Consider the following 19,938-nt stretch of genomic DNA (forward strand, 5'->3'; position numbering starts at 1 on the left):
GGAACCAACACATATTGTGGGAAGGGAGGGGAGGGGGAGACAGAGAGGGGGGAGGGAGAAATCTTGCCTTTAGTAAGCTGATTATATTCTCGTGCACTTGGGAAGGACCAGGCACTCTTTCAAACTAACCAATCAACTTCCCAATCCTTTGAGGGCTGCTCTTGGCTCCTCCCCCTAACCAATCCATATCCTAGATCTTGGGGTAGAGGGGTGTTCTGAGTCCCTTACCAATCCTTTTCATAGGCTAGACAGACAGCCCTCTATGGTCACCCTTTTGGCTCCTACTGTGCACACCTCAAAGTAGAAGGACCGCCCCCTGCACCATCTTGGCTTCTACCAGGCATGTGCCCAGCAGAGGAATTTCCCCTTTATTGTTTTATTCTTCCCCCCAACCCATAGCGTGGGCCAGTGGACCAGTTGTACCCTGGGGAGATTGGAAAGCCAGTCCTTCTGTTGTTAATCCCCTTGATAGGAAGGTGGGGGGAAATGCTGCAACACCCTGCGGAGTGTGTGAAGCTGCAGCTCCCCAGCTTATTATACATAATAATGTCTGATTCCCTCTGCTTCTTTCCTTTAGTAATATCTAGCTACCCACACTAACAAAATGTTAATTCCTCTTCTCACCTACTCACTTCCAACATCAAAATTAATAGCGTTCTTACTACCTTGTCTTCACCTTTACTATAATACTCATCACACTGTTCTGTAATTACTGTTCATTGCTTTATCTGCTCCTCTAGAACTGAGTTCTCTGATGGTAGGGACTGTGTCGTATTAATCTCTGAATCCCTAATGCCTCAATTACTATTTGACAAAATGAAATTAAGTCAATTCACTCCATTTTCACAATTTCTGACAGAACTAGAATCCCATGAAATATCTGCTACCTAACTCTTTAGACAGTGGTTTCCTTTCTAGTTCGAATCATTAGTATTTATCTTTGCTGGCATGTGTGATTAACATATATGCAGAAAAGACTTATGAAGTAAGTATGAGGCTCACTGAACTCCCTAGTACCTGGCACTGTGCCTGCACCCTCGTGGGTGCTCAACTGAAATGGAATCATTTGATGACTTAACTGCTTCCTGAGTGTTCTTGCCCCGTGGTTCCGAACAGCTTAGGCTTATTTAGTCTTTGTTATAAAATATATCAGGCAATCGGTCACACAGAAAAACTGGGCGAGCACCACTGTACCTATCATCTATCAGCATTTTGCTTTACTTGCATCAGGTTTTTCCCCCCAAAGAAATAAAACAGATATGGGCACCATTTCCCAATTCCCCAATCCCATTGCCCTCCCTTTCTCTCAGATGTACCCCATCCCATGGGTACTCACTATTTCAAAACTGGAGCTTATCACCCTGGCTGTAGCTCTTCATTCATTTATAACATGTTGGACATTCTTTATTACGCAAACTTTTATGTTACATGTGACATACATGGTTTCATACTGTCTATAATAGAATTCTTCAACTTGCTTTCTAGTTTATATTATATTTCTGAGCTTTACCATTATAGATATAAGCAGTTCTGTTTCATTTATTTTAGCCATTGCACAGTGTGCCACTGTGTAAATACACCACAACCTATCAATTCTCCTGTTGATAAGAATTAAGACAGATTTGAAACTTTTTGCTGCAACCCTAGCTGGTGTGGCTCAGTAGGTTGAGCACCAGCCTACAAACCGAAAGGTCACTGGTTCTGTATTCAGCCAGGTCCCCAGCTGGGGGCATGTTGAGAGGCAACCAATCGATGTTGCTCTCCCACATGGATGTTTCTCTTCCTCTTTCTCCCTTCCTTCCCCTCTCTCAAAAAAAAATTCTTTTGTTGCAATGAACACGCTGTCTCCTTGTACATGAATGGAAGAGCTTCTCTAAGGAGCAAAACTAAGTCATAAAGATATGCACATCTTGAGCTTGACTACACAGTGCCAAATTGTTCTCCAAACCAGTTGTACCAATTAGTACTCCCACCACCAACTATATAAAAACGTCCCATTGTAGAGTATCCTTGCCAACAGTTGGTAATGTTAGACTTTTCATTTTTCACAATCTAATGTGAGAAGTAATGTCCTATCATTTTCATTTAAATGTCCCTGATTATAAGTGAGGTCAAGTTTATTAGTCATTCCTGTTTCCTTTTACTCTAAACTGCTTTTGTTATCTACCTGTTTTTCTGTTGGCTAATACGTCTTTTTCTTATTGAACTGTAGGTAGGTCTCTACATATTCAAGTACTAGTTACTTGTTAATGATATTTCCCACAATACTTGCTTCAAGCGTGTCTTAAATTTGTCAATCTTTTTCAAGGTTTTTGTTTTCTGTGTCTTGATTAGTGCATTCTTCCCTATTCCAACACCATACAGGCTCCTATATTTTCTTTCAGTAGTTTTGCTTGCTTTATGCATTTAGGTTATTAACCTACCTGGAATTGACTGTTTTGTATATAGGCAATCTTACTATCTTTTTGCCACTTGGATTACCAATTGCCCCAACACAATCTCCTGAATGGCTCATCCTTTCCCATATTATTTTGGAAAGCCACACTGTTTTACAGTAAATTTACATCTATGGATAAACCTTCTAATAGACTCTATTCTGTTCTATTGCTTTGTATTTCTCTCATTAAAGGTTTAATGTCACAGGAATAATCCCTTACACTTGAGTGCACCAGAATTCACACAGCACTTCCAAATCCAATATCCGATTCAAACCTCAAAACAATCCTATTAATTAAGTATTATTACTCCCATTTATTTGGATGAAAAGGCCAAGGTCCATGAAGGTTAAGTGAATCATCCATGGCCACCAGATAGTAGGAAGAAGAGCAAGGACCCTGTCTCACGTCTTCAGTTATCACTCTCTCCACCAAGCTCTGCAGGGTAAGGGCAAGATCAGTCTGAGGGCTATGCACTTTGTCCACACACAACCAAAACAAACAAACAAAAGCCCTGATAAGTGAATAAATGCTTTACCAACTATGTTTGCTGATACAAATCTGCCCATTATGCTTATCTGGAAAATAAATTTTATTCTGAAAGTAACCTTGTCCTAACCCCCTGGATTCCAGCTAGCCTTTTCGCCACTGCTCACCTCAAACACAGACAAGGCAGCTGTTGAAATCTTTATTGTGCACATTTCTCCTCACATCAGTGTGGTTTCTCATCAGCCACTAATCCTCCAAAGACAGAATAGAATAGAGATGTGAGTTTTTGTGAGTTGCATTTTTAAACAAATTTATCTGTCTCTCAAAAAAAAAAAAAAAAGAAAGAAAGAAAGAAAGAAAAAAGGATGGTTCTGTCTCAGAAAGGGAAGGAAGTGAAGCTGATTACCCCAAACTGGAATTCAATACTAAAACTCACACATAAGCTACAGAGCAGGGGGCAACAGAAAGCTATCCAACAACCCGGCACCTAGCAGAGCAAGAGACAAGAGTAGGTACTCCACAAATGTTCCCACTGAATAAATACATGAATTAATTCATCCTGAGCCAGTATCACCAGTTTCACAGGTCCTACACAGACCAGTAAATGAAAAAATAATAATAATAATTTGAAAATAACAAAATAAAAAGTAGCCCTGACATTCAAAAGCTGGCTTGGCACTCACTGCTAAAGCATGTTATCTCCTACTGGACATAAACAATCTCAGAGAATACCAACCTGAGACAAGGTTATTTGAAACCTTGATAAAATGAGACACAGGCCGTTTCGTAATTTTGTGTAAGCACAGACAGAAATATGTCACCCATAAGATACCAGATGCCCTTCCTTCCACTCTACTTCCCTACCAATTATGAAAAGTTTGATTCTTGTGCTAATCTCTTCCCTATAGATTAGGTTTATTCAGATGACCAACCATAGAATTGCCTCCATTTTATAACAGTACATAAAGGAAATCCCACTCCCTTAGACCACCCTTGAATCACCGAAGTCCACATCCTACAGCAGTTCTTTCCAATACCCTTTCAAAACATCCCATAGTTCTCCATGCCTTTCCTTGCTGAAAAGATATTAAACCCAATTTGTTTAAATAGTGTGTTCCTGGCAGTCTTTGGCTACAGGGCATTCACTTGGTACAAGTCAGATCATCTAAGTCTATGCCTTTCCCTCTCCAGAAACTTCTCCCAATCTCAGTTTGACAAGAATTCACCTTATTTCTGGAAGTCATCTCAAACTAAACAAAAGAGAAGTTAACAAATTCCTTTTAACACCAGGGACCTGGTTCAACATTCGAGTTCAATTTTATCAATAAACATACTCGCACACAAAATGTTTTGTTTGTAAATACTATGCTTCCTTCTAGATAGTAAGCCTTTAGAAAGCCGAATCTGTCTAACTCATCTTTGTAACTGCAGTGTCTCACATGTGGTAGATTTCTTTTATGAATGGTATGACCTTGTTGCTTTTAAAATAACGGTAGCTGAAATGGATGCCTCAGAGTTAGAAAAAAACTCAATTGGAGAAAAAAAATTTATTTTTTTCCCAAAAGTTAAAAAATGGATTTCTCTCTCCAAAAGAAAATTCCACTTTTCTCCACCTTTACATTTCTTTACTTTAACTATATTTTAAACATATAACTTTATATTTTTAAATATATCAAATAGGATTGACATGTGGTCATGTTTCCTAAGTAAAGGTTAAATCTTTTAGGAAAAAATATAGCTATCATGCATTCTTCCATTTGTCCAACTAACTTCCACTTCTTCCCACCACCACCACTTCTTTCCCCCCTAAAAACAACTTTTCTGTTTGTAGCTTCAAAAGTACCCCAGAATATTGCATCCTTACCCTACGACAGACATGTAGAGAGGGCAGAGTCTGAGTTTATTTAATTGGGATACATCAGCGATTTTCAACCTTTCCCATCTCCTGGCACACATAAACTAATCACCAAAATCCTGTGGCACACCAAAACATATATTCTATTTTTTGCCAATCTGACAAAACAAATTGGTATAATTTTGATTCCTTCACACTGGACAGTTATTGTTTGTTGTGTTGGCTATTGTCATTTTTTTGATACTCTAAAGGGAAAAGAGGTCAGTGCCCAACAAAATAGTCAGATATCACATGTTTTAAAAATTCTTGCGGCACACGGGTTGAAAATCACTAGTCCGCATAGCGCTAAACACTTAAAGAGAGAGACTGTCATAACACACTAGACTTTTCTTATCGATTGCTGGAAAAAGCCTTCTCTAGATGGAGGCTTTGTTCCCTATCTACAAAATCTCCATTTTCTGTTTTTTTATTAACACACCCTGAGGCAGAGAAGAGACAGGGAACACAAAACATTTATTCGATCTTGTAGGCAAAAGTGCAATTCGGCCTGGTTTAACATATTAAATGATACACTGTGCAACGAGACAGCCTGGTTAAAGGCATTCTGGCCAGTAGTGTCATTTATCTTTCAATGGGAAAACAGGTTTATATTCCAGATGTAAAGATTAAATTCAATAAATTCAAGTCCACACTCAAAGTGCACTTACACTTTGCAAGACAATATGCCAGACAGGCTGACAGATCCAAACATAAATTCAGAGAGAGTGTAAGTAGAATGAAGGAGGTAGCAAAGTACCGTGGATGTCAAGGAGAGTAGGGAGTAAGAATGACTGTAGAAAGAACATTCCAGATCAAAAACTCCAGTTCCTCAAAGACTGGAATTCTGGACGGTTTGGACAGAAATAGGGGAGCACTCAGGTCCAGAGCTCTCCACCATTGCAGAGGTCTCAGCTTGGTGACAGAGGGAACCAATGAGATTAAGAATAAATGATCAGTGTAACTTAAAAGACAGTTTTTAAGTTCGCTATGCAACTTAGCAAACCTGAGCTCACAAGCTTTGGAACGAGGGGTAAAGACCATGTCTTCGAGGTCTTCTGGGTTTGAAAATGATTTCAAGAATGATTTCCATTACTGAATGCTTGGGGGGTGGGTGTGGCCCCTCTGAGGCAGCGGCAGGCCTCGTGAGGTCGGAAGGGACCGGTTAGACCTCTCAGACCAGCGCTAGACCTCTAGCCACGGCCCAGCAAGCCACTGTCACACTGCACCCTTCACCCAATGAGTTCATCCTACCCCTGCAACGGCCTCAGCAAACCCAAACTCTGACCGCCAGACCTGCAAGACCGGACTCCGGCTCCACCAGGCCGAAGACTACGAACAAAGGAGAGGCCCGGGGCAGACTCCGAGGCCCCAGCGAGACGCACGAACCACCCGAAAGTACCTGCTATCCTCAGGGGTCGTGGCTCGGGCCTGCGGGTTCTCCTCGACAAGAGCTAGCTCCTACTCCACGCTGGACGCAGTGAGTGCACCCTGTCCCAGACCCCGTCGGCGCACAGCAGGCTCTCCTGCAGGCACCCGGACAAAGGACCAGGGGATCCGGGTGGGTCCCGGTGAGTCCTGCGAGCCCCCCGACCCTGTGCTGGACTCGCCGCCAGGATCTGGCCTTTACCTGCACGTCACTCAGCTCCACGCGCAGATACAGCTCGCGGTGTCGCTGAGCCCAGTAGACGTGCGGCGTCAGCACCTGATTCTCCATAGCCACACAGCCCGGGGCGCAGGGAGAATCTACTCGTTACGCCTTGCTGCCTCTGGAAGTGAGCGGCTGGAGCCTGTGGGACGCAGGCCGCAAACCCCCGTGCTCCTAAGGGTCCGCAGCCCGCAGCCTCGAGACGCCCCACGCTCTTCGCCGCACTTGCGCAGTGACAAGCCGGCAGTGGCGGCACCGGCTCAGAGACTTCGCCAGAACCGCGTGAGGGCTGGGCGGGGCGAGGCAGAAAGGGGCGGGGCCCAAGAGCGTAGGACGTCCCAGCTGGCCGCGGCAGCCGAGGGTGCAGCAATCCCAGCATGTGCACTGAGCTTCGCTCAGTTCTTTGGGGCGATGCCTATAAGCAAGCTTAAAAACCAAAAACCCCCAGAGACTTAAGAGGAACCGGTCAGGATGGGGAAAGAACTTGGAACTGGTATATCTGGAAGGTCTCTCCCATCTGTCACTTAGTAATTAAACATTTACTGACCACCTACTTATCTGTCTGAGTTGCAAAGCTAAACACTGGAGCTACCGATTAAAACCGTTAAGAAACAGTTCCTGACAACTGGATCCCTCAGTGTATTCAAAGACGCAGGTGGGGACGTAGTAGTGTCAACAATAAAAAAAAATCAAACTTATCTGAGCATCCTAATATTGTATCTGCCACACTTCATAGTAGGTTCTCAACAAGTACATCGTGCATTTATAAAGTTTAAAAAAATAAAGACGCAGGCGATTACAGACAATAAGGATGATGATGGTTATAAGGGAAGCGGCGTGGGAAGAGATGGAGGAGTGCGCTCAGAGGGGACAGTTAAGAGTAAAAGTCAGAGATTTAGAGTACTGATGGAAATATTCCATGCTAAGCTGCCCAGTACAGTAGCCAGTAGCCACATGAAGCTTTTGCGTACTTGAAATGTGGTTCGAGAGAATGAAAAACTGAAATTTTAATTTTAGCTACTTCTAATTAGTTTAAATATCCACATATTGGTGCTATCCTATTGGATAGAGCCGGAGATCTGCCTCTCTTAAAATAAGAAACACAAACTAGAAAAAACACTAATTTAAGTCTAATTTAAACTATTTAATATGTATCCACTTTCATCTTCAAGCCTGCCACAGTGAGAAAGTAAAATTACTATGAAAACTGGAAGTCTGGGACCAAAAAAAAAAAAAATGGACTTTATATTTCAGTTCTGTTAGTGCTCACTTACTTACTACCAAAATGCTGAGCACAGGGATACAAAGATGAAAAAGAAATGGAGCTAGCTCTCCAGAAACATTTAGCTTAGGGGATGGATTACACAACATACAAAGGGTTTTAATATGGAAAATGTGTTGAGTTCCCAAAGAAGCAGGAAGGTAGGAAGTGAGGGTTGTAGAAAGCATGGGCAGCCTTTTGAGAACAAATCCCTGAGAGCTGGACAATGACCTGTGAGGAGGAACTTGATAAGAGGAAGAAGCCAAGGTAAGGCGGTGGAAGCCCAGAGCAGGAGTCCAAAGGTGAAGAGGAAGGTTCTGACTGCTGGGGTTAAGCACCTGGAGAAGAGAGGCTGCCCTAGATCTGGAAACGCAGATAGGGAGTGGATTAGGAAAGTATTTGCTTCAGTGAGGTGTTTGTTCTGTATCCCACAAACATGTGGGGAGCCAAGAAGTTTGTTAAACAGTAGATTGGCAAAGTCAAATATGTGCTCAGCAGAATGATCTGTCAGCAAGGAGGAATTGGTAGTACGCATGCCAGTTGAAGGTGGTATCTGCCAGGTACAAGATAATGAAAGCAATAAGCTTGATAGCCTTAAACTTTAAAAATAAAATATTTTAAAATGTTTATTGATTTTTATAGAGAGGGGAAAAGAGAGAGGGGGAAGAGAAAATGTTGATTTATTGTTCCACTTATTTATGCCTTCATTGGTTGCGTCTTGTATATGTCCCGATTGGGGATCAAACTTGAAACCTTGGCATATCAGGATGGCACTCTAACCAACCGAGCTACTTGGCCAGGGTTAGTAAAAATAAAATATTTTTTAAATGATAAAAGTATTTTTATTGCACATTGCCTTTACTACAATGCAGATGAAATATAGGGTACTTTTTAAAATTTGAACTTACATATAGGAAATGGGCAAATTTTCAATGTTTCATTGAACAGTGTTCAATGTTCAATTCTTAAGCTAAACTTTTATACCTGTGTAATTAATTACCACCCAGATCAAGATCTGGAACATTTCCAGCAACCCAAAAGTTCTCTATTGTCAGTAGACCTTTGTCACAGGTGGGCCCAAGTGACCAGGTTCTTGGTGATTGTGGACAAAGAATTGAACTGAACACACAGAGAGTTTATAGCAGAAAGAGGGAGAGCAGGTTTATGAAGCAATAGCACACTCCACAGAACATGGGAGCAGGCCAACTCTGAATAGAGATTGACCTCAGGGGCCCGAAGGATTTTATTCTTATAGGGTGGGTATTTCCTGGCTAGTTTTGGTAGGCTTTTATTATGCATGTGCAAGTAATTATATTACTTTAAAGCTACTGTACATATGGTCTCCCATGATTTCCTTGATTGGTCACCAGAGAAGGGGGTCATACAATGTCAATGTATTATAATGCTATTGTAATGAAGCAGGGGTCATTGTAGCATCTTCTGTGCAGGTGCATTCATGATTCACCATGATTCAGCACTTTTCCAGAAAGGGGGGAAAAGGGTCCCTTTTCCAGAAAGGGACCCTCAGAACAGGGTCTCTGTCCTGTATCCATAGCCTCTGTCTTAGCCCTGGAGCATCTCCAGAGTTTCCACCTTTCTGACTGTCTCCTGTCTCAGAAGCACCAACTCAATGCTTCAGACCACATTTCTACCTCTGGCAAATGATTGAGTATATCTTGTTCACCTTTTTACAGAATGTTTTATTTCTGGGAGATGTTTTAGAAAATGAGCTGTAGAATTTGGCTCTTTTGTGCCTCACCCAGTCAGAATCACCCAGTCAGATACCCTTAACCTAAATCAGGTTCCTCTGTCTAGACAGCGCAAAGCTAAGAGTGGAAAAGGAGAGTGATTGGAGCTGCACAGGCATCTACCACAGAATGGTGGGCATCCAGCTCAGAGCCCTGTCATCCCCTAACTACGCCATGAGGGTGGGATTGCAGCCAGTCATCCACAGCCTGTCAAGCCACAGTTCAGAAACATGTGCAGAGATACCCACCTTCCCCACCCTTCCCCCACTGCCCCAGGAAGAAGACCCTCTTTAACCCCATTCAGTTTGACCTACCTGATAATTCCTGGCTCTCTGTGCTGCCCACGTGGTTGCCAGGTGCAGACAGTGGGTAAATATACTACCATTTGTATAAAAATACTGGACTAGTGAGAGGAATAATACATATATCTTTATACAGATATATATAGGTATACACACTCATGCATGTTTACATGTCATAATATAATACAAGAACACATACATGCAAGAAACCAGTAATGTAAGTTCCTTATGGATAAGGAAACTGGGTGATTGGAGGACCAGGATGGGAGAACATTTTTTACTATGTAAACTTTTATACTTCAAATTTTTTTCATTAAGATTTTATTTGTTTGTTTGTTTGTTTAAAGAGAGAGGGGAAGGGAAGAGATAGAGAAATATCAATGTGTGGTTGTGTCTCATGTGCCCCCTACTGGGGACCTGGCCTGCAACCCAGGCCTGTGCCCTGACTGGAAATCAAACCTGCAACCCTTTGGTTTGAAATGCTCAGTTCACTGAGCCTCATCAGCCAGGGTTGTACTTCAGAAATTTTGAATCATGTGCTGGTATTACCTATTTAAACACTTAAATATGAAAAAATGCCCTTTTTTTTAATTACAGCTTTGTTTGTACTATGCCTCCCAAAAGGATCAAAAAATTGAGGGAAGCAGAAAAACCAACTCTAGCCCGCCATCTTCTGTAGTCAACTGCTATTAGTGTGTGCATTACATGCTTACGATCTGTTTCCTCAGCTGAATTATAGATCTCCCTAGAGCACAGATTGCCTTCTTTTGGTGTCCTGTAGCATCCAGCACAATGTGTTTCATAAAGTTGATGCTTAAAACACATTTATCAATGATCAGCCCCAGTACTAAATAACTTTTAGTGAAATCAGCACATGTGCTGAATGTAGGTAAGGTTCAAATCCATCCATGGAACCGCTCCGGAAGGCAGTTTTGCAATACGTGCCAAGAAAAGTGGAGATGTTTATGCTAATTGGCCTAGTAACTTCCCTTTTGAGATTTTATTCTAATAAAATAATTCCAAGGAAGAAAGATGTATATATGAAAACATTTATGCTGTTACATGGTGCAACAATGGAAATTAAATGAGAATGACCAATTGAATTGCAGCATAACTACTCAATGGAAAAACTATATGGCTATGAAACATGATGAATTAGAAATTAGAATATTAAAAATGTTTATGATTTAGAAATTGCATAATTCCAATGACAACTTTATATAGTGGTGAATACTGAAAAGTAACTTTGGTTTTTGTTTTCCTCCTTTATAACCCTTGAGCCTTCCTAATTTAGGGAGCTAACATGGGCCAACCATTGTCTTCTGGGAGTTGTAATGGTAGGACTAGAGAATAATCAAGTTCTTTTTAAGAACTGAGGCTCTTTTAAACCCAGCTACACATGCAAGACAGGAAATATTTGGAATAATATGTAGACTAAATAAATATTTTCCAAGTAGAGGAGAAGAAAGTCGAGAGAGAAGTAAAGGGGTACCCTTGAGAAGGAGCCCAAGTCTTGCCCTCACCTCCCCTTGAGGGCTTCTCCAAGGTGGAGGGGCATCATGTTGATAGATCCTCACCCTCATGACAAGTTTAGTGCAAGGCCCTAGAGAAGCAGCACCCTAGTGTACCAGCAGGCAGTGGAAATGGAGGTTGAGAGGCTGGTAAGGGAGGGCCTCAGGCTCCTGGTTGTGGGTGTAGATTTAGGAGAGCATCTGATAAAGGTGAACAGTTGAGGTGAAAAGGAACAGAGACTGGGAACTAACAGATAACAGGTATTTAATGGGGTGCATAATGGGGGGAAAGGTCGCAACTGAGGATTATCTGGCATATTTGTTTTGTGGGACTGCCAAAACAAAGTACCACAAACCAAGTGGCTTAAATCAGTAGAAATGTATTCTCTCCATTCTGGAGGCTAGAAGTCTAAAGTCAAGGTGTCAGCAGGGCTGTGCTCTGAAGGCTCTAGGGAAGAATCCTTCCTGCCTCTCCCTAGGTTCTGGTGGTTGCTGGCAATCCCCGGGGTCCTTCAACTGTACCAGCATCATTCCAATCTCTGCCTCTGTTGTCACAAGGCCTTCTCTGTGAATGTGCATGTTCATCCGTATGTGTTCACGTGGCCTTCTTTTTGAAAAAATCATCTTACTTTATTGGTTTTAGAGAGAGGAACATCAATTTGTTTTTCTACTTATTTATGTATTCATTGGTTGATTCTTGTATGTGCTCTGATCCTGGTATAGACCAGAGACTGGTCATTATCCCCTCCGCCAGGGAAGATCCTGAACTGTGTGACTGGGTTTGGCTGGAACTAACCAAGATTATACTTTTCACTATGTAATGAAATGGTCATATAAATACAGGTTGGTTGAATGATAGAAAAAGTTAGGACATTAAGTGTATATGTACATTTGCACATGGCTTGAAAATGTTGCGCATGCTACATAGGTAAAATATGTATACAAAATAAAAATTATGGTAGGCTAGTAGGATTATTAGTGGCTATTTCTTTAATGATGTCAAAAAGTTGTATCTACACTAAATTCAAGTTGAAAGAATGATGCTTGTTGCTGGGTGGAGGTGGCATAGATAGTGCTGTCCAATAAGGTTTTGGGTGTGCCCTTCTGGAAAACCAGGGTTCCCAGAGTTCTCTTCCTTTGACCTGAGTCATGCTCTAAATCCAGGAGGAAGATATTAGTATGTGCTACTGATTGATCGAGGTCCTCACAAGCCTCCCATCCTCTACTGTTCTGGAAAGATCCTAAGGTGTTCTGCTAAGACTCAGATATGCTTTGGTTGAAGCCTTTGCTGGTGGGGCCTATATGGACACATGCAAGGCTGCCAGGTGCCTGGTGGAGATGTTCCCCCATAGCTTTTTCAGGGTTTGAGGCTTTTTAAGCCTGCCATGGAGAAAGGGAATAAGACTGAAAACCATGAATTCTGAACTCAAATCTAGTTCAATCAAAAATTAACCATGTGATTTAGGCAAGTCCTTTACCTCCTCGGGGCTTGATTTTTAAAAATCATAAAATTATATATTTTGTTTGTTTTTCAGGAGATCTTTTTCCTCTTATTAGAAACTAAACTGCAGAAAGCCAGGTGTTTTGCCTACTTTGGTCACTATCATAGCCTCAGTGCCTAGAACAGGGTCAGGCATGTGGCGGAGATTCAACAAACACTTGTTGGATGAGTGACATGAAGTGCGGGATATTTCACTGTATTTTGTTAGTATGTGCATTCGAAGCCTTAAAACCTACTTTTGGGTCATGTGCAGCAAATTCAGAGAAATTCCAGTGAAAATGACTGTACCTGTCTTTTAGGGGAGCTCAACTAAAAAAGAAATCCCAGGGAAGACTCATTTAACCTCGGAATGAACTATTACATACCGAGGAATGGAAATGGCACCCCAATGTATCTTTTATTAGTGCTATTATAATAAATCCTAATGACACACACCTTTGACACACGGTTCCTCGGAATAAAAAAAAATAGCGGAGGCCCAGCTTCCCCACTATTTCGTTCTAGCCTACCACTTCCTAAGTCATCTCCCAGGCTCCCTTTTTCTCCTTCTCTCAACCAGTGATGCTGTACATTAGGAAAGAAATTGTGGGCCAAGGGGCCTGCCTCTGGTTCTGATTATAGCAAGTGTCATTCATTTCTCTACCCTGGGCCCCAGTTTCTCCATTTTCATGTGTTAGTGTGACACACAAGGTTTCCCTTAATTGCAACTAAGTGACATGTTATTGTATCTCTTTTACAGATAAAAAGCCTAAAGATATTGTGAAATCTGCTGGAGGCCACTAATTAGTACCAGAGACAAGCTTTCTGACTCCCAAGTTCAGGTTTCTTTTCGCCACAACGACGGGACGCTCAGAGGATCCCCAAGGCCCTGGTCGCTCCATCTCTATGTAATCTCCACCAAGGGGCAGGGATTTTTTACCTGGTTTGCTCCTTGCTGTAATCTGAGCGCCTACAAATCTGCCAGGCACAGAGCAGGCACTCGATATATATATCTGAGAGAAGAAAACGGACGAGTAGAGACACGCCACTCACTATTAGTCCCGCAAAGGCTTCAGGATTTCATCTCCTCCCCCCACCCTAACCCAGTTTCCTTCCCACGCCCGGTTCGCTCCTCCGGCCACAAGAAGGCACTGTTGGAACCGACCCCATCTAGCAAGGAGTGGCGGCCTTCTTGGCCCCGCTGCGCCTGCGCTGGTCGAAGGGCGGGTCGTGAGGGACCGGAAGTGCCGGAGCCGCGGGAGTCTCAGGAGCCGTCCCCACCGCTGCCTTTAAGTAGCGCGTTCCGTCTGAGTTGTCGCCGCAGCGGGGTCCGGAGAAGAGGCGGCGCGGCATGAAGCGCCGCTGGCCCGCTCCGTAACGCGCGTCGGGACCGTCCGGGCGGGGCCGGGGTGGGGGGAGAAGGTGCAGTATCCGCCCCCTCTCCTTCCTCTTTGCCCGCGAGGCCTGGGCCCCAGCCCACCAGGGCCCTCCCCGCTCCACCGAGGGGATGCCCCGCGTTCTCCGGGCTGGCCCGCCCTGCGGTTTACCGGCGCCCTGCTCTGCGCGGGCGGGAGACCGTGGCGGGGCCCCCCTTGCCGGAAGAGGAAGCTGAGGCTCTGAAATTCCGAGTCAGCCAACGTTCACTGGGCACCCCCTGAGCGCTGGGTGCTGGCCTTCGAACTTCCACGTTCGTTATCTTATTTGAGCCTCACTGGGGTTGGGAGCAGGGTACTGGCCGGGTTTACAGATGAGGAAACGGAACGGAAGCCCACGGAGCCGAAGGGACTTGGCTAAAGCCCGACCGTGATAGATCGGATTTGGACCGAGACGTTCTGGTTTCCCAGCCGGGCTTTTCTCGATACTGCCTCACTCTAGGTCGATTCCCTTCTTCCCCTGCTCACTAGGCCCCTCGTGTTCTATTTCACCCATCTGGAGCAGGATACTTTCCTTCCTTAGGTTTTTCTTGCGACACATTTTTCTTCTAAGACTTCTAAGATTTGGCCTCTCCCCAGTCCCATTTCTTGACATTTCTCATTCACAGCCTCCAAAATCTTTGCCTACTCTGATAAAGTATCTCTCAATTGCCTGGAGACCCTGAAAAAAAAATAGCTAGGCTTCAGTGAGGCTCGAGGTGTTTAAGTGGGCGACGATTTGGCCCTTGGATTAGAAATAGTGAATATTTCAGTGGGTCCAAATTCAAGAGTCCTGACCGAAGCTGTTTTCTAATCCAGTATGCTCTTCTCTGAGGGGCTTACAGTGCATGGGAAGGTGTCCTGACATCGTACATTGTTGCGGTGCTGTCATAACTTCACCATTTTCCTTCCACTGACCCCCGAGCTTTTCTCACCACGTCTCTCTCCAACACCACCGGCTTGGACTGGGCAGAGCCCAGAATTAAAACTGATAAAGTAACATGTTATCACAGACCCTCTTATTTTTCTTTTACTAAGCCATAATTTCAACAATCTGCATTCTTTTCCAGAAAAGTTACCTATTTGGTTATTTTCAGAGTGTACATGGAAAGTAAAGAAGCATAAGGGGAATGCACTTAAAGTGGATAGTACATTCTTTATCTTGTAAAAATCTGAAATTATTCAGTGTGATTAGTTCCCTTTCCACAAGAATATAGGCCTGTTTTATAATTCTTCTTTAAAACAATTATTGATTTGTTGATCCACTTGCATTCACTGGTTGATCCTTGTGTGTGCCCTGACCACAGTTGGAACCTGCAATCTTGGTTATTAGGATCATACTCTAACCAACTGAGCTGCTCAGCCAGAGCCTATTCTGTGATTTTCAGTGGTTATTCTGCGGTCTCTATTCTGTCTCCAGCCCAATGTCTATTATGTAAAATTATACAGTTGTATTATGTAAGGCAGGGACTGTACCATAGGAATTAATTTTGTTAATCATCTGTCATTTTTGAGGATTTGAAGTAGCTAAGAGTAACCTCACGTCTATCTGTACGCCTATTACAGTTTTTAAATCTTTTCTGTAACTTTTAATGTATGTCTGGATATTAAGATACTGTTTTGAGTAAATTCGGCTATACATTTCTGAAATAATTTTATAATTTTAATCTAAAATGCATATACAAAAAATTCAGGCATTATATTTTAATTAAATAGAGTATTTCTGTATCGGTTTGAAGTACTATTTGAGAGTTTTAAAATTTAATCTTTTTGGCCACATCAGATTCATTTTAATAATGATCAGCAGTCTTATAGCTTATGTCATCACTTTGGTGAACAGGTTTGGATGGTAACAAAAGGAGGACTCCTGTGAGAAGAGAGCAGGATGAGTGGAGGGATCTGTGCTTGAAGTTGAGTCACTTGAAAAAGATCTCTTTGAATGTGGAAGAGATCTGAGCAGATGAAAATACAATCAGGTAAGCACCAGGGAAAGTCCTTAGGGGAGGAGGTAGGTGGGGCAGTGAAATGCTGGCGCTGTGCTGACAATGTATGCTAACCCTGTGTTCTAAATTTTGAAATGAGAAAACTTGAGTCTCCTAGTTTGAGAATATTTGTATGTAGATGTTATAGAAATCTTGAAATTAAATTACTGTGTTATACAGTTGTGTAGATTACTAAATATATATATCTGGTCTTACCTAGAAAATGCAGGATATACATTCACCGTAATCATGAAGTGGTAGTGTCATTTGAACTATAAAATTGTGTGTGTGTGTGTGTGTGTGTGTATGTGTGTATAGAAAGACAGAGAAGTAATCTGGGGACCTAATTTAGGAATACCAATAATTTTGCTTAAGTGCAAACTAATGCAACTTGTATATAGGAGAGATATCAATTAGGTAAATGATAACTCAAGAAGGTGGGCAGGAACATTTCACTAGTCTGTGCTTTGCCCCTTGTTCTATTCCCTAGCCCTATCCTTGCAGGTGAAATTCCAGATTTAACACAGGGGAAGTTGAGGAAAATGAGCAGTTTTTATAGATGCTTCTCTCATTCCATTAAACCCAAAGCTAGATACATTGATGTATTTCAATGATTTTCAACCTTATTCATGGCACACCTAAACTAATTACTAATATTCAGTGGCACACCAAAAAATACATTCTATTTCCTACTTATCTGACCCAAAAAAAGGTATAATTTTTATTTATTCACACTGGACAGCTGATATTGTATTGGCTGTTGCCACTTTTTGATAACCTAAGCAAAAAAAAAAAAATGCCTTTAACTAAATAGTCAGGAATTGCATGTTTTAAATATTCTCGTGCACAGTGGTTGATAATCACTGACATTCAATAGAATGTAGACCTACACTAGCTTTTAGGTGGGCAAATAACCACCTTGGTCAGGTACTGCCACTTAATATCAATGTGCTGAATACCAGTTGAACTAAATGAAGTTTTCTCTGCTGAGTTGTGTGGATTTTAGTCATTGGTGGTAAATGCCCAGTTGTAATATATATAAAGTTGTAATAATGTTATACATTGTATACCTTATATAACTCTGCAATGGCATTTCTGGCCACTTTTGCTTTTATTACATTGTAAGTGGTAGTACAGTTTGCTGTAATGTAAAAAAAGACAAAGTGTTAAATGAACTAAATGGCTACACCTTTTCGGCACCAGGGATCAGTTTCATGGAAGACAGTTTTTCCACAAACTGGGGTGGGGTGGAGGGGAGACAGGAGGTAGATCTTAGGTGGTAATTAGAGTGGTGTCGCAAGCAGGGAGGAGGCAGGTTGGGGACCCCTACCATAATGCATTCTTTTTTAAAAAATATATATTTTATTGATCATGCTATTAGAGTTACCCTGTTTTTTCCTCCCTTTTATTCCCCTCTTCCCCGCCCCACCTCTGCCTCTCACCAGCATTCCCCTACCTTAGTTTATGTCCACGGATCATACATACAAGTTCTCTGGCTTCTCTATTTCCCATGCTATTCTCAACCTCCCCCTGTCTATTTTGTGCCTACCATTTATGCTTCTTATTCCCGATACCCCTTTCTCCATTCTCCACTTCTCCCTCCCTGCTGTGATCCATGTGATCTCCATTTCTGTGATTCTGTTCCTGTTCTGGTTGTTTTGCTAAAAACATTGTTTTTGTTTTTGTTTTTAGATTCAGTTATTGATGTGAGTTTGTTGTCATTTAGTGTTCATAGTTTTGATCTTCTTTTTCTTAGGTAAGTCTCTTTAGCATTTCTTATATAAGGGCTTGGTGGTGATGGACTCCTTTAACTTGACTTTATCTGGGAAGCACTTTATCTGCCCTTCCATTCTAAATGATAGTTTTGCTGGATAGAGCAGTCTTGGATGCAGATCCTTGCCTTTCATGACTTGGAATACTTATTTCCAGCCCCTTCTTGCCTATAAGGTTTCTTTTGAGAAATCAGCTGATGGTCTTATGGGAACTCCTTTGTAGGGAACTGTCTTCTTTTGCTGCTTTTAAGATTCTCTCCTCTTTAATCTTGGCTAGTGTAATTATGATGTGTCTTGGTGTGTGCTTCCTTGGATTCAACTTCTTTGGGACTCTGAGCTTCCTGGACTTATATGCCTGGTTCCTTTGCCACTGGGGAAATTTTCCTTCATTATCTGTTCAAATAAACTTTCCATTTCTTCCTCTTCCTCTTCTCTTGGCACCCCTATGATTTGGATGTTAGAGCATTTAAAGTTGTCCCAGAGGTTCCAAAACTTCTCATTTTTTTTGAATTCTTGTTTCTTTTTTCTGTTCTGGTTGAATGTTTCTTCCTTCTGCTCCAAATTGTTGATTTGAGTCCTAGTTTCCTTCCCTTCACTCTTAGTTCCCTGTGTATTTTTCTTTATTTCACTTTGCATAGCTTTCACTTTTTCCTCTCTTTTGTGATCGTACTCATTTCTGTGAGTATCCTGATTACCAGTGTTTTGAACTCTACTTCTGAAAGTTTAACTGTCTCTTGGTTGCTTAGAATTATTGGTTCTGGGGCTTTGAGCTCTTCTTGAGCCATAATGTTTTGGTCTGTTCACACCTGTTACGGAGGAGGGGTAGAGCAGGGCTGGGCCACCCTGGTCGCTGGGTTGTGACGCTGTATGTGGGGGCGGGGTCAGAGAGGGGCATTGGCCTTTGTTCCGCTCTCTCTCAGATTTCTGTCCCCTCTGCCGCTTCCCACAAGCAAATTGGACCATTCTGGTGCTGGTTCCCTGGTGTGTTGGCTTGTGTACCCTCCAGGATCCTGTGGGTCTCTCCAACGAACTCTTCCAGGACCTCCACCCAGAAAGTCTTTCCAATTGGTGCTTTCAGGCTCTAATTCCTGTTGCTGGGGCCCTAGCCTGAGCGGTTTGTCTCACTGTTCGTTCCTTCGCTTGGTTTATCTGCACTCAAATGTGTGACCTGGGTAAGCCAGCCACCCTGCACCCTCATTGGGTCTACCCATTGACACCCCACATGTGGGATCCGCCAACTGCCGCTTGCTGTTGGCGCTCCTGGGTCAGTCCTGCCGATCTTTTCTGCCCGACCCAGCTCTGCTCAGCCGCTGACTCCACCCTCTTACCGGTCTAGCTGAATTTTTTTTGTTGCTGGACTTCTGTATAGTTCAATTTTCTGTGTTTTGGCTGTGTTTTTATTACTAAAACTTTGTTGTCTTTAAACTTGGTTGTGCAAGGAGGTACAGTGTTTCCACCTACACCTCCATCTTGGCCGGAAGTCCTGATCTGTTCTTTCATTTTGGCCGTATTTTTTTGTCTTTGGCTAGGGAATAGAACGGAGGCAAAGCACAGACTACTGAAATCTTCCTGCCCAGAGTCTTGAGTTATCATTCACCTGATTTACATCTCTCCTATATACAAGTTGCATTAGTTTGCACTTAAGCAAAATTATTGGCACACCTGTTACCTTGTAAGGGGCAGAGCCCTAGGTATTGGCCAGGACAGGGCGAGCTACTTTGCCGCATTGTGGTGCTATAAGTTTGGCAGGGGTCAGAGAGGGACAATGCCACTTGCTTGGCTCTCGCCTCGCTTTCAGTCACTTCCCTTGCTTCCCACAAGTGGATTGTGCCCTTTCAGGTGCCGATTCCTGGGTGGGCGGGCTTGTGTACCTTCTAGGGTCCTGTGGGCCTCTCCAATGGACTCTCCTGTGAGACTGGGGGTTTCTTCTGCCGCCACAACCCCCATTGATTTTTTTTACAGCCAGTGGTTTTGAGGCTTTAGTTTCCCGTGCCGGAACCCTGGGTT

At 42.7% G+C, this 19,938-nt stretch overlaps 2 protein-coding genes across 7 annotated transcripts in view; one reads left to right on the forward strand and one right to left on the reverse strand.

Moving 5' to 3' along the window:
* Nucleotides 1–6,739, reverse strand: part of HACD3 (3-hydroxyacyl-CoA dehydratase 3) — a 34,392-nt gene extending 27,653 nt beyond the window's left edge. The window contains exon 1 of the mRNA XM_037155706.2: nucleotides 6,446–6,739. Coding sequence (XP_037011601.1) covers nucleotides 6,446–6,532 — 87 coding nt within the window. The 5' untranslated portion in view covers nucleotides 6,533–6,739. The remainder of the gene's footprint in view (nucleotides 1–6,445) is intronic.
* A 7,247-nt stretch (nucleotides 6,740–13,986) lies between these two features.
* The window catches only part of DPP8 (dipeptidyl peptidase 8), a 58,628-nt gene continuing 52,676 nt past the window's right edge, over nucleotides 13,987–19,938 (forward strand). For 4 of the 6 annotated variants that reach the window (XR_005083983.2, XM_037155585.2, XM_037155586.2 and 1 more), the window contains exons 1-2: nucleotides 14,194–14,640; nucleotides 16,018–16,153. Coding sequence is in view for 5 of the 6 variants with exons in the window: in XM_037155585.2 (XP_037011480.2) it covers nucleotides 16,117–16,153 (37 nt within the window). In the remaining variant the exon portion in view is untranslated. The other 2 variants (XM_053670041.1, XM_053670042.1) reach the window with 2 other exon arrangements.

This window comes from Artibeus jamaicensis, unplaced genomic scaffold, assembly GCF_021234435.1.
Source record: "Artibeus jamaicensis isolate MK-2021 breed Jamaican fruit bat unplaced genomic scaffold, CSHL_Jam_final contig_548, whole genome shotgun sequence".
Lineage (NCBI taxonomy): Eukaryota > Metazoa > Chordata > Mammalia > Chiroptera > Phyllostomidae > Artibeus > Artibeus jamaicensis.